This window comes from Arvicanthis niloticus, chromosome 15, assembly GCF_011762505.2.
Source record: "Arvicanthis niloticus isolate mArvNil1 chromosome 15, mArvNil1.pat.X, whole genome shotgun sequence".
NCBI classification, from domain to species: Eukaryota; Metazoa; Chordata; class Mammalia; order Rodentia; family Muridae; genus Arvicanthis; species Arvicanthis niloticus.
The window spans coordinates 62679955-62694260 of record NC_047672.1 but is presented as its reverse complement, the minus strand read 5'-3'; the positions used below and the strand labels follow the sequence as shown (position 1 = coordinate 62694260).

The 14306-nt window shown below is 37.7% G+C and overlaps 1 protein-coding gene across 1 annotated transcript in view; it reads left to right on the top strand.

The window, feature by feature from the left end:
- Grm3 (glutamate metabotropic receptor 3) overlaps positions 1 to 14306 on the top strand; it is a 212260-nt gene that overhangs the window by 181096 nt on the left and 16858 nt on the right. The window contains exon 4 of the mRNA XM_034518734.2: positions 8717 to 9783. Within this exon, the coding sequence (XP_034374625.1) occupies positions 8717 to 9783 (1067 nt within the window). The remainder of the gene's footprint in view (positions 1 to 8716; positions 9784 to 14306) is intronic.

The window sequence follows — 14306 nt, the reverse complement described above, 5'->3', positions numbered from 1 at the left end:
CATTGTATAGGTGTGCCACATTTTCTTTACCCATTGTTCAGTTGGGTAACATCTGTGTTGTTTCTAGTTTCTGTCTGTTAGAAATAAAACTGCTATGTACATAGAAGAAAAAAGAAATTTTAATTTCAACTTTAATTCATCTTTATTGTCTGGTATAACAGTATAGTGGTGAGTTTAGCTACCCTACTTTGGCTCCCAGTGAGCTGTGCACTTACAGACACCTGCCCAGGAACTCTTTGGATCCCTGAATGAAACACACACACACACACACACACACACACACACACACACACGTGCACACACACCACTTAATTTTAATATGCCATGACTAGCTCAAGGTTGAGCAGTTCTAATCCTCTGCCCAGCTATCATAGACTTCCCTCTGATACCCCTGACTCAACAGTCTCTAAATCTACCATCTATCTTTGCTGCCCTGTTCCTTCTGGTGGCTCCCTAGTCTTTGCATCCCAAGACACTTCTGGACAGTCCTTTCAGGGGCTGCATTTCTTCTCACCTACATTTTGGATGATTTTCCTCTTACAGCTATAAAATTGATCAGTCTCCCAGCACATCGTGGAGAGTCTCTGTCTGTTCCTCTCTCCTTCATCCTAGCTGCATAAATCTAAGAGTCCCATACCATCTCCATTGCCCAGCCATTGGCCTCTGACATCTTTATTGATCGACCAAAACCCAACTGGGACAAGGACCTTCAGATTTTGTACATACAGATTCCCATTAAATCAAAGCATTAGAACCAGTCTCCAACATAACAGTAACAGGGACTTTGCATTTAGGTTGTGAACATTTTTGAAGGACTATTTCTCTGCTTTACATGTTTGCATTTTTCTGTAATTTTGCCAATGTTGAGGATATTTTCATGTTTCATGTTTCAGAAAATTAGATTTTCCTTGTGGTAAAATAATTTCATATTCCTTCTGGTCTGGGCCCAGGCACAGAGCAGATCCCAGGTGGCAGCTCTGCCCCCCAATCTCACAAAACCCAGAGGAAACAGGCCTCCCAGGAGCTATCTACTTATATACTATCTATACTATCTATCTATCTATCTACTATATATACTACTTACCCAGGCAGTATCTTAGGTAAGAAGACAGCAACACCCGCCCCAAACAGGGAGTAACTGGGACCCACTAGGACCCAGGAATTCACTCCTGGCTCAGAGCACTGGTTCTTTCCTGTCTGCACCTGAGCACTGAGCATATCTTGGGCCCCAGCTCTAACCCCAGTAGTAATACCTACCCCACAAGGTTCTGATACAACCAAGATAATAGGAAGGACAGGCTCCAGTCAGAGACAGGGCAGGTAGCACTAAGGAGATCCAGATGGCAAAAGGAAAGCACAAGAACATAAGCATAAACAACCCAGGGTACTTGGCATCATTAGAACCTAGTTCTCCCACACAAGAAAGTCCTGAATTCCTCATATTAATAAGAAAGCAAGATTCAGATTTAAAATCACATCTAATGATGATGTTGGAGGACTTTAAGGAGGACATAATACTCTTATAGAATTTAAGAACACAGGTAAACAGGTAGAAGCCTTTAAAGAAGAAACACAGAAATACCTTAAATTACAAGAGAACACAACCAAACAGGTGAAGAAATTGAACAAAACTATCCAGGACATAAAAATGGAAGTAGAAACAATAAGGAAATCACAAAGGGAGACTACCCTGGAGATAGAAAGCCTAGGAAAGAAATCAGGAGTCACAGACACAAGCATCACCAACAGAATACAAGAGATAGAAGAGAGAATCTCAGGTGTAGAAGATACCATAAAAAATATTGACACAACTGTCAAAGAAAACACAAAATGCAAAAAGTTCCTAACACAAAACATCCAGGAAATCCAGGACACAATGAGAAGACCAAAACTAAGGATAATAGGTATAGATGAGAGTAAAGATTCCCAACTTGAAGGGCCAATAAATATCTTCAACAAAATTATAGAAGAAAATTTCCCTAACCTAAAGAACGAGATGCCCATAAATATACAAGAAACCTACAGAATGCCAAATAGACTAGACCAGAAAAGCAATAACTCCCATCACATAGTAATTGAAACACCAAATGCACAAAACAAAGAAAGAATATTAAATGCAATAAGGGGAAAAGGCCAAGTAACATATAAAGGCAGACCTATCAGAATTACACCAGACTTCTCACCAGATACTATAAAAGTGAGAAGATGCTTGACAAATGTCATACAGACCCTAAGAAAACACAAATGCCAGCCCAGGCCACTATACCCAACAAAACTTTCAATTACCATAGATGGAGAAAACAAGATATTCTATGACAAAACCAAATTTACACATCTTTCCACAAACCCAGCACTATAAAGGATAATAGCAGGAAGGCTCCAATACAAGAAGGAAAATTATACCCTAGAAAGAGCAAGAAAGTAATCCTCTTCCAACAAATCCAAAAGAAGATAGCCACACAAAGATAATTCCACCTCTAATAACAAAAATAACAGGAAGCAACAATCACTGTTCCTTAATATCTCTTAACATCAATGGACTCAATTTCCCAATTCAAAGACATAGGCTAATGGACTGGATATGTAAACAGGACCCAGCATTTTGCTGCATACAGGAAAGCCACCTCAGTGACAAAAACAGACTCTACCTTAGAATAAAAGGATGGAAAACAATTTTTCAAGCAAATGGTCCTAAGAAAAAAGCTGGAGTAGCCACTCTAAAATCTTCAGCCCGAGAACACAAAGGGAGGGACTCATGGCTCCACCTGTATAGGTAGTTGAGGGTGGCCTTGCCTGGCATCAGTGCAAGTGGACAGCCTTAGTGCTTGAAAGTTTAGATTCCCTAGTGTTGGGGAATTTGAGAGCAGGAAGGTAGGAATAGGAGGATGGTGGGTGCACACCCTCATAGTAATAGGATGAAGGGGGATGAGGTAAGGGGTTTTGTGGGGGAATGGGAGAGGAAATAATATTGAAAGGTAAATAAAATATCCAATTAAAAAAACAGATAATGGGTCTGTCAAATGTAGTTGAGCAGTCGAGACTTTTTGTCAACAATTTATTACAGGGATTTTGCATAATCCTCAAGGACAAGGTATTTTGGAAGAGGCCCATGGAACTTTAAAAAGATTGGTGAGACATACTATTGCTGAGACAAAGAATGATGCTGAAGCTTGCTAAGTGCCCTGACAAGGGTGACTGGGGAGCTGTATTGGACATATGTTCCTGACCCACCTTTGCTTGACTATAGCCCAGATGGGACAAGCTGCCTTGCCTCAAGTTTTTAGACCTTGTAGAATAGATGATTGAAAAGAGAAACTATGTCTCTTGTATTTTTCTTAAAGGTGCCCAGCTATTAGGATTCAATCATGTACTGGTCTAGAAATCAATCTAATATGGGAAATAACAGTCTACTTTTGGAAGACTGGATCTGGACTTTGCCAGGAACATATTTGGAAGCTAGTTGTGGCTTGCTATGATGTTAGGATAGCAAGAGATAATGTTGGAACAGGATCTGGATTCCAAACAAGGGTTAGTGCATGATTTAAGGCTCTTTTAATTGTCAAGCTAAAATTGGTTTTGTCTCTTCCTTAGCATTTATTGTAAGTTGCATTGACTGTATAATTTCCAATTATGTTAGTGTGTTGAAACCTGGCATGTGTTACAGGGGGTCTATCAACCAGCTTTTTGTCTTACTTCCCTGAGGATTAGAAAACCTTGATTCTCTGAAAAAAGCTTGCAAGTGCTGGAAGAAGTGAGATAGGCATTAAGCAGAAGCAAGAGGTTAGCAGGCTTGATTATTGCTGGTATAAGAGCTTTAATTCCATTAATTGCTAGCACTACTGCTTCTCCAATAGCATTGACACAAGGAGTTAAGACAACTATTTTTGTTAACCATCTAGCAAAAAAAAATATTACTAATGTATTGAGTGTACAAAAGTATTTATATAGGTATCTGGAACAACGAATGTTGCTCTATAACCCATTCAAGTTATCTGAAGGAGGTACAGGGTTCAAGAGTTAGGAGCCATCCCAAGTGTCATGACAAATATTATTGAAATAGTGTTACTTTTGAAATTCACAATGATTGTCATTATAATTAAAAAAAAGTTTGAAGACACCTGTAGGATATTTGGCATGATCCTAATACCTCTCTGGGTGTTTTAACTTTGCATAATGAGATTATGAATTTAAAGAATGCTGCTCTGTTGACCTTTGATGCTGCAGATAATGCTGATAAAATTATCCATGGCCTGAGCTCAGTATTTCCATTTTGGACGTACTCAGAAATGGCATATATAGCTTGATCAGGCTAGCCCTTCTTGTCCTGGGAATACTTTTATTCCTGCCATCGTGTTAAAACTTATCTTTAACAACATCAACATGTTGGCAGCCAAAGTACATAGCTTAAAGCTGAAAATGGACCCCCAGACAAAGTTATTAAATTAACAGGCTGGCAAGCCAAGGACAGGTAAGATTCTGCACAGAGCCTTACCAACCTAAGACAGAAGTGCATTGCCTTTGATAATGCATATTCCATGATGGGTAAGGAAGGCATTCTTGTCAGAATGACCTAAGGTAGGCTCAGTCTTGTTAATGAAATAAAAAAGGGGGAGAGGTGGAGAGCCTTTAGGGCTGCTTGGCAAGAAGCTGACATGGGCCAAGAACAAAGAAAGGGGCTGCTTGACAGGAATATGACATTGGCCAAGGACAAGGAAGTAGTCTTCAAGCAGGAATTGGACATTAGACTAGAACAAAGAAGTAATTTCAGGTAGGAGTCTAAATTGTAGGCTACAATAAAGAAGTAATCTCAGGCAGGAATCTAAATATTAGTCCAGAACAAAGAAATAATTTCAGACAGGATTCTAAATTTTAGACTAGAACAAGGAAGTAGGCTTCAGACATGAAAATGACCTTGGCCTAGGATAGGGAAGTAGGCTCAGATACTTTGGTTATCCTGAAAAGCCTTTAGAAACAGTGATCACGGGAGTGTTCATGTAACTGGGTTTAATGTCTTGCTTTTTTTTTTTTTTTTAACTATTTGTGTTTATTGTATTGCTTGTTCCTTGACTATTTGCATCTATTGTATTGCTAGACCCTCAACCTAGAACTGACCTTATTACATGTATGTAATCAAAATGGCATAAAAGCATAAAGAAATAGGGGATATAGGACAGGGGGTTCTAGGGAGGAGAAATGGGGAAAGGAGATGACATCGTTACTGTAAATAAATAAAATATTCAATAAAAAACTTAATATTTTTTGAATATTTTATGGGTTATTAAGAACAATTTTACATTAGAAATTAGTATATTATTAAATTATATCTATGTGAAATTTGCAGTATGATTTCTCCCTTATCCTCCTATGTTATCCATATGTGCATATATGTGGGGTGCATGTGTATATGAGGATACATAAGTGTGTGTGTGTGTGTGTGTGTGTGTGTATCTGCATGCATGTAGAGTTCATAGACCAACCAGAGATCATCAAGAATCATCCATCTTGTTATTTAAAACACAGATATTCTCACTGGAACCTGGGACTCACCCATTAAGCTAGGCTGGCTAGCCAATGACACACTGGGATCCTCCCATCTCTACCTCTCCAGAACTGAGATTACAAGCTCTACCAGGATGCCCAGATTTTTATACTCTGTAATAACTATTGAATTCAGGTTCTAATGTTTACAAGGCAAACACTATACCATCCGAGCTATCTCTCAGCCTTAATATTTGGAACTTAAAAATCTTGATAGATTTTGGCATAAGTCTTCTTGGTTTTGGTGTGTGTGTGTGTGTGTGTGTGTGTGTGTGTGTGTTATTAACCTTTACAAAAGACTTTTCTACTCTAATATTAATGTGTTTTTTTTTTCCTAGAACTTCTATGCCTTTATTTTTTACATGCAAAGCTTTGTTCCTTTCAGAATTTATCTGGGCATAAGTAATGAGATACAGACTTAAATTCATTCTTTTTCAGTTAAACAGTTACCTAACAATGTGTATGAAATAGTTTCTCTTATTTGAGATGCCTTGTTTAGCATTTACTATGTTATAACAGGTCTATTTTGGGGTATCTTATTCTACTCTTTTGGTTTCTTCACATATCCATATGTATCATGAGAGTAGCAAATCAACCATAATGATGTATGTCTATGAACCACACACAGAGAGTGACATTCTTCTCCTAAGGTAAAAGTAGACACTAACAGTGTGAAATGGTAAGTACACAGCAGACTAATAAAAGTGGCATAAAAATAAAAATCACACTGTCACTGACTGAACCTCATGCTAAATACCCCCTCATTGGGTCTTCAATACTAAGTGGTTAGCCCTGAAATCATATATATACAAACAATATTAAACAGACTTAGAAGGTTGTGTTTATATATTTATGAGTGTTGTGTGAGAGAGAGAATAAGAGAGAGAATATACTATTAATGATGATAATAATAACAACAACAATAATAATAATAATAAATAAAAGGGGCCATGATTTAAAACCATGTAGAGGAAGGGCATGCAAAGGTTAAAGGGAAAAGACATGAAAGAGATTGGAGGGAAGAAAGGGAATGAAGGAATAATGTAATTATATTTTAATTAAAATGAAAAACTATTAAGGAGAAAAGCTTCCCCTCTTAGTTCAGTGGAGCTCTATTACTACAGTGTAATACTTCTGAGACATTTAATAAATGCAAGCCATGATATATTAAGAATAAATTGTATTGAAATTCATTTTAGAAGTTATTCATGGTGACAGTAGACACATCATCAATTATAGCTGGGAAAGAGGAAAAAGTTCTAGTGTTCAGACCAGCTTCTCTCTGGGAGTTTTCCAAAGACATAGAAAATGAACAGTGCCAAGTTACAGCCTCAGCTTCGAGATAGGTTCTGAGGAGGGGTGTGTTCAGGAGCATTGAAAGAACTACTAGATGTCAAATCATAAGTCCAAGCCGACAGCCTGTGTGCTGCTCAAAACTGCTCTCCAGATAGCTCTGTGTATAGCTCTTAGCTCTGTCGTTTGTTTTGAGGAAGCTCTTTGCTTGAGAAGGCTCTCTGCTCAAGACACCTCTCATGCTAGAAAAAAATTCTAACAGTGCTCTCTAAGTAGATCTCTCTGGGTAACTCTCTCTTGCAGACCAAAGCCCAGTCTTTTATTTATATAACAATTCAGTCATTTATTCCAAGTTCCCTTTTCATTATCCCCTGAACCATTTTTCTATGTCCTTAGTTCCTTAATTCTTAAAAATGATAACAAGTACATTTTTTAACATAGCAGTTGAATTCAGAGCTCTGCCTGCCTTTGTAAGCACAGGCAATAAGCTAGCTGAATGGGACCAATCTCTGAGATCACCATTTCCACCACACCTGGACCTAAACTACCTCTGTCTCAGGCTAACCTTGACCTCAGGAATCTGCCTCCCTTTGTAAGCACAAACAATAAGTAGCTGGGTGGAATCTTGCCCAGCAAGCACAACTTTCTAAATCCCTTTATCTCCTTCCTTAGTATTTCTCTGATAATGTGGCTCACAGTGCAGCTTCCTCTGTTCTTTTGGGTCCACGAAGCCCCTCGTATAATTCATATTGCAACTTTATATTTGCAAGGTTGAGAAATTATGTTTTTAAACTCATGTTTTCAGAGTTCTTGCCCACAGCCTTAAGGGCTCTCCTGAAAGTCATAGCATTTGCCATTTTGCTGAGGAACATACTCATACCCTCACCTCCAGGACTAGTACTGATTCTAATTATCATGGAGTCATTAACCTTAACAGGGAGATCATTCCCTGAAGGAGGAACATGAAAATGTATATATTATTACACTAACAAGCCTTATGAATAACAATTGTCAACACACATAAAGGCCCTTGCCCTGCTACTCTAGGGGTAAGAACTGTGTCACGCTGTCCCTTCCACAGTAGTCAGGCAGGATTTGGCAGGATCTAGAACATACCATTGTCTGAGAGACCTACCCTCTACACTTAAAGTAATGCCCAATTGAAAATATTCTACCTACTATTGTGCATATAATATATCTAGCCAAGAACATCAGTACATGCTTGTAATCACAGCATTCAAGATACTGAGGTATAGAAATGCTATGAGTTTGAAGCTAGCCTGGACTATATAACAACACTATAGGCCAAAAGCTACAGAATGACTATAAATAAATTTCAAGGGTTTTTTTGTGACTCATCAGAAATACTTAAATGCATGTATTATACATTTATATTGAATCTCATTTCAAGGAGAAAATTTCTTCTTATTAATTTTATATTGTCAAGAAAATAAGATGGTAAAAATTTTAGTGGTTGTACATAAATATGAAATGACACATGAAGTTCTGTCTAATACCTGTTATAAAGCTTTAAAAAAAATAACATTTCACATCACACAGAGCACAACTCTGTGTTTGCCAATGCTTTTCTGTTATATAATACACTTTTTGAAGGCAGCACTGTATTGTGTTCATTATTATCACTGGTGCTTGGCACCTGTTAAAACACTCAGCAATGTGAAGTGAGTAAATTTATGAATTCATAAGCACTCTGGAAGCTTTTGATGTGTGGCTTTTGATGGTAAGTGGTAAATTATGTCAGCCTTGCTATCTCTAGTTTCTGTTTCTTCAGTTCTGCTGAGCATACACCAAAAGTAATTGACTGATGACATATGAGACACCTAAACAAGTGTTCTTTTCTTTTCTTTCATTCTGTGTATCAAAGCTCCATTCAACCCAAATAAAGGAGCAGACAGCATTGTGAAGTTTGACACTTATGGAGACGGGATGGGAAGATACAACGTGTTCAACTTCCAGCATATAGGTGGAAAGTATTCCTACTTAAAGGTTGGCCACTGGGCAGAAACCTTATCTCTAGATGTGGACTCTATCCACTGGTCCCGGAACTCAGTCCCAACTTCCCAGTGCAGTGATCCCTGTGCCCCCAATGAAATGAAAAACATGCAGCCAGGGGATGTGTGCTGCTGGATCTGCATCCCTTGTGAGCCCTATGAATACCTGATTGATGAGTTCACCTGCATGGATTGTGGCCCTGGTCAGTGGCCCACTGCAGACTTATCTGGATGCTACAACCTTCCAGAGGACTACATCAAGTGGGAAGATGCCTGGGCAATAGGCCCAGTCACCATTGCCTGCCTGGGTTTTATGTGTACATGCATAGTTATAACTGTTTTTATCAAGCACAACAACACACCCTTGGTCAAAGCATCAGGCCGAGAACTCTGCTACATCTTGTTATTTGGAGTTAGCCTGTCCTATTGCATGACATTCTTCTTCATTGCTAAACCATCGCCTGTCATCTGTGCATTGCGCCGACTTGGGCTTGGGACATCCTTTGCCATCTGTTATTCAGCTCTGCTGACCAAGACAAACTGCATTGCTCGAATCTTTGATGGGGTCAAGAATGGCGCTCAGAGGCCAAAATTCATCAGCCCCAGTTCTCAGGTTTTTATCTGCCTGGGTTTGATACTGGTGCAAATTGTGATGGTGTCTGTGTGGCTTATCCTGGAGACTCCAGGTACCAGAAGATACACCCTTCCAGAGAAGCGGGAAACAGTCATCCTAAAATGCAATGTCAAAGATTCCAGCATGTTGATCTCGCTGACCTATGACGTGGTCCTGGTGATTCTATGCACTGTGTACGCCTTCAAAACAAGGAAGTGTCCTGAAAACTTCAATGAAGCCAAGTTCATAGGCTTCACCATGTACACCACCTGCATCATCTGGTTGGCATTTCTCCCTATATTTTATGTGACATCAAGTGACTACAGAGTAAGTCTCTGGATGAGTTCTTTTTCTTTGTTTGACTTTCTTCTTTCTTTTGTTCTTTTCATTTATCAATGTTTTTCTGGGATAGAGGGTAGGATAGACTCTTTTTATTTCGTTTCAAGGATGAATCAAATAATTACAAATGTCATAGTTAACCTCAATATGATGTGAGAAAATTAATTCACTATGCTCTGAGACACTTAATTAGTGCTTAATTTGTTCAGAGCCATGCAGCAGGAACAGAAGGGAAGATGGCTATAACCGATGGGCCATTCAAGTAGTTTATAATCTAATGAGGAATAAAACATAATACATACACATAAAAACATCTTAATTAAATTTAAAAGGCAATTGACAAGAGAATGAGATTTAATCACTAAAACTCCAATGAGAACACTTGAAATTGGACACAAGAGGATGCCTACAAGAGATGGATCTATAAATTAAAGTACCATTGCAGCATTAGGTCAAGATCAGTATAAATCTAAAACTTTTATTCATGATTCATTATTTCCTTATAATGGATTAAAATACAATCTGCTATGTGTTTCCTAAGCCTTGTTACATATACAAATATACTGTGCATAACTGTATGCTGTTGAACAGCTAAAAACTTTATTGTATATGTATGGGTAACCTAATTAGGTCATTGTTTATAGAGTCCTACATACAATTCAGATTTATGGACTTCCATATAATTAGCATCTCTTATGGAGGAACTGTCATCATTCCATCATAATTTCCCAAGTTGTTGAGCCATTCAGGAGTTAATTTTACTTTAATAATTCTAACTGTAGAGTCTTTAGTGAGCAATAAGACTATTTTCTTTTTCTAGCAATTAGTTTTTATTATCTGTATTTTTTCAGTCATCATAGATCACAGCTTTCCACAGGCCTGTTTCCTTGTTATAGCATGATTTCAGAAAATGAAGTACTCCATAGATAATAACTGTTTCCAAATCTTTTGCTTACTAGTAATTACAACATTGCCCAAGATCTAGAAACTTGAGTCTCAAAAAAAAGCACAGTGAATCCCAGACCTTAGACAGGGAAAACACAAACAAATAAGCAAACTAACTAACACCTTCAAAGGTGTCCATGGCACATCATGGTGAGTATTGTTGCTAGCAATAGATTGCATTCTTAGGAATATAAAAAAGCTCTCCCCATAAAAATGGTAAGTATATGAGGTAAAATGTACTTATGAATTTGATTTATCATTCTATATTGTTTTCATATTTCAATATATGTTATATATATACATATATATGTACCATGATTAACCTCAATATATAAGAAATTTAATTCATTGTTTTAAAATAAATATATATAATTATATATAATATGATATATATATATATATGTATGCATTAAGTGTGTGTAACTGTATATGGTGTATGTGTGTATGTAATTTCCACCAACTAAAATAATGTTTTAAAGGACAAAACAACTAAAGCCTGGAACCAATAGCCTCACAAAGGCTACTGTCAATTCAAGTTATCACAACTACATGTCTGAAACCTGTGGAGTGAATAATAACCAATACAAATTAAGAATGCAAGTTCAAGGTTAGAGTAATGTTCAGATTTTTTTTAATACTCAGATATTTTAAAAACCTTAAGAAAGGTAGTAACATGATTTGATAAGCAAAATCAAAGGCAAAATATGTAAACCAGGAAAGAGTTTGAAAAGTCAGAGTTTTAGAGTAAAATGGAAAAGTATTGTTACTATTTTTTGACTTTTTTATTGGATATTTTATTTATTGTTACTGTTTTTAAAGGCCTTATCCTCAACTGTTGTCCTTATATGTACACCACCCATGCATCAGAATAGACAACTGATTTTTTAAATGTTGTTACTATATTGTCCCTATTGAATCTCCTTTAAAGTATTGGGAATCAAAGCCAATTGTGGTGGTAATAATTCTGCTGCCCTACACATCTGATTTTCAACTTCGCATCTTCTCATCTACAGAAGTGCTGCTTGCTTTTTAAAGTAAAGCAAAAAAATGAAATCTTAAGTAACATAAAATTTTAATCTTATAGAAGTTAGCACTTACTTCACATGCCTAAAAGCTTGACTTTTCCTTTTTGATAGCAGTGCATTAGAGCATTAACTAGAAAGAACTATCTGAAGACACCAGACCTTCCCCTCCACTGTAGAAATCATAGGTTATCTAGATCATGTGAAAGGCGAAGGCGGAGACTTCAGATGTTACCCCAGAATTCTGATATGGTTCAAGCACAATAAGATCCACATTCTCTCATGTCGACTATCTTGAAATTTAAACATGTATATCAAATTTTACATTATTTTTAAAATAATTGTTACCTTCATTTAGCTAGGGCCTATTGCACAATGTCTCCTGTAGAGTGAGAAGCAGCCAGGCTTCTGAATTATACAAGCCAGGCAGACAAAACCACAAGAACCAATACTCTAATGCAGACTGTGTTTATGCAGAGAGACATGAACAGCTACAGTTTAATACATAAGCATAAGAGTTATTTGATGTAATAGGTTGGCTGAGGAGCTAAATCATATAAGACTTTGTAGGACAAAGCAAAGAATTTAAATTTTATTTTCTTTTTTTGGAAAATATTTATTTTATTATTTTATTTTATTTTATTTTATTTTATTTATATGAGTACAATGGAGCTGTCTTCAGACACACCAGAAGAGGGCATCAGATCCCATTATTGATTACATGGGATTACATGAGGTTGCTGGGAATTGAACTCAGGACGGCTGGAAGAGCAATCGGTGTTCTTAACCACTGAGTCATCTCTCAAGCCCTAAATTTTATTTTCTATGAAAAGGAAACCATTATAAGATTTTTAGGTGACTGGAGTCATGATATCACATTGTAAGGATGCAAGCAGAGACAAGGTCAGGGAGATTGGCTAGGCTGCTTGGTTAGTCTGTGGCAGCTGCAACTGAGTATTAACATTTGAGAGGGTTAGGAAAGATAGAAACTATCAAAAAGTGTGGAAAGCTTTTATACTGTTTGCAGTCTACCAAAGTAACCTGCTACAGTGCCAGGGACAAAGCAGAACACACGTGACTACTGATTCAGACACAAAGGACTTTACCACTCAGCCCCAGCAGCAACCATACTGTCAGCTTCTGCAAGGTCCCCTGGGTCCCAGTTTCTAGAAATTCAAAGTGGGCTCAGGGATATCTGAATGTGCCCTGTTCGAGATAGGCCCAACTTTCCTGACTTGATTGATTACACCAGAGCATAGCACTGTTACTGCTCTCATTCCTAGTTTAATTATTAATATTATGCTCATCACAGGCTTTAACATTATTTCTGATTTTTAAAACATGGCGTTAAAATATAACTTCTTTTAATGCCTGAGTGTCAGGGTCCCCTTAAATTTGCATCTGAAATGAGTGCCTTGCCTTTGGCCCAGTTAGGTAAAGAGGATGATTTAAGACCCAGCATGACCTACAAATTAGAATTTCTCCCCCTTCTTGATTTCCCAACATACTGCATCTGGTGAGTGTAGACTTCTACCACTATCAAATGGAACTCATGCCTAGTACTGTAATCCATGGCTAAGACAGTCATAGGTCTCTGGGGTGAACTTATTACTATTGCTTTGCTAAGTGGGCATAGTATCAAGCTATCTTCTGAACATTTCTCTTTATTCCTATTTAGTAGTGTAGGACTTAAACCTCAGCAGAGACAGATTTTTACAGTGGGTGATGGTTAAGACAGTCTCACAACTGTGCACAATGGAGAGAATAAGTAACTATAAAGTGTTGGTGCCTAAATGGGACATCTATATCACACACACATACACCTACACACACACACACACACACACACACACACGCCTCAGAAAACATTGTGGAAGAAAGAGAGAAAATAAAAGCCAGAGTTTGAGGAACACGGTCATGCAAAGCACCGTCTTTAAGACATGGTACAACCAGTGCATCCATGAACTCACTGCAGCCCTGACTGCCGGCACATGACCTGCACAAGACTGGGCCTGTTACCATTGCATCCCGTAGCAAAGAGAGGCTCATGAGGTGCTCCCCACATGGGACTATTGACAGTTAAGTGTAGCTGGGATGAGATGGTTGCTCTCTTCAATGGTGTAACCACTAGAAAGTTGTTCATATTCTAGCAAATAGTCTTCCACCCATGCTCAAGCAGAAAACTCAATCTAAATCGAGTGGGTCACACACAAAGACATGAAAGTAGGAAGGTGACTTGTTTAAAGGTTCAGTAGAAGAGAGAGGATAAATGAGATGAGGAGACACATGGCAAGAAAAACAAACACTCATTCTGTTCATGTATTAAACTGATGAAAAATTTTAAAAATGAGAAATAAATGAGAGGAAAAAGAAGGCAAGTCAGGTGTGAGCACAAATGCTAGTGGGCATCTCACCTGTGCATAGCTGAGGGCTTTTCTGTCCAGGAATGTACTCATGTAGACGAAAGCTCCTGTTTCTACCCAGATTTCAATGAAAAAACAAAAAAACTAAAAATTTTGTCATCTTGAAAAGTCATCTTTAAGG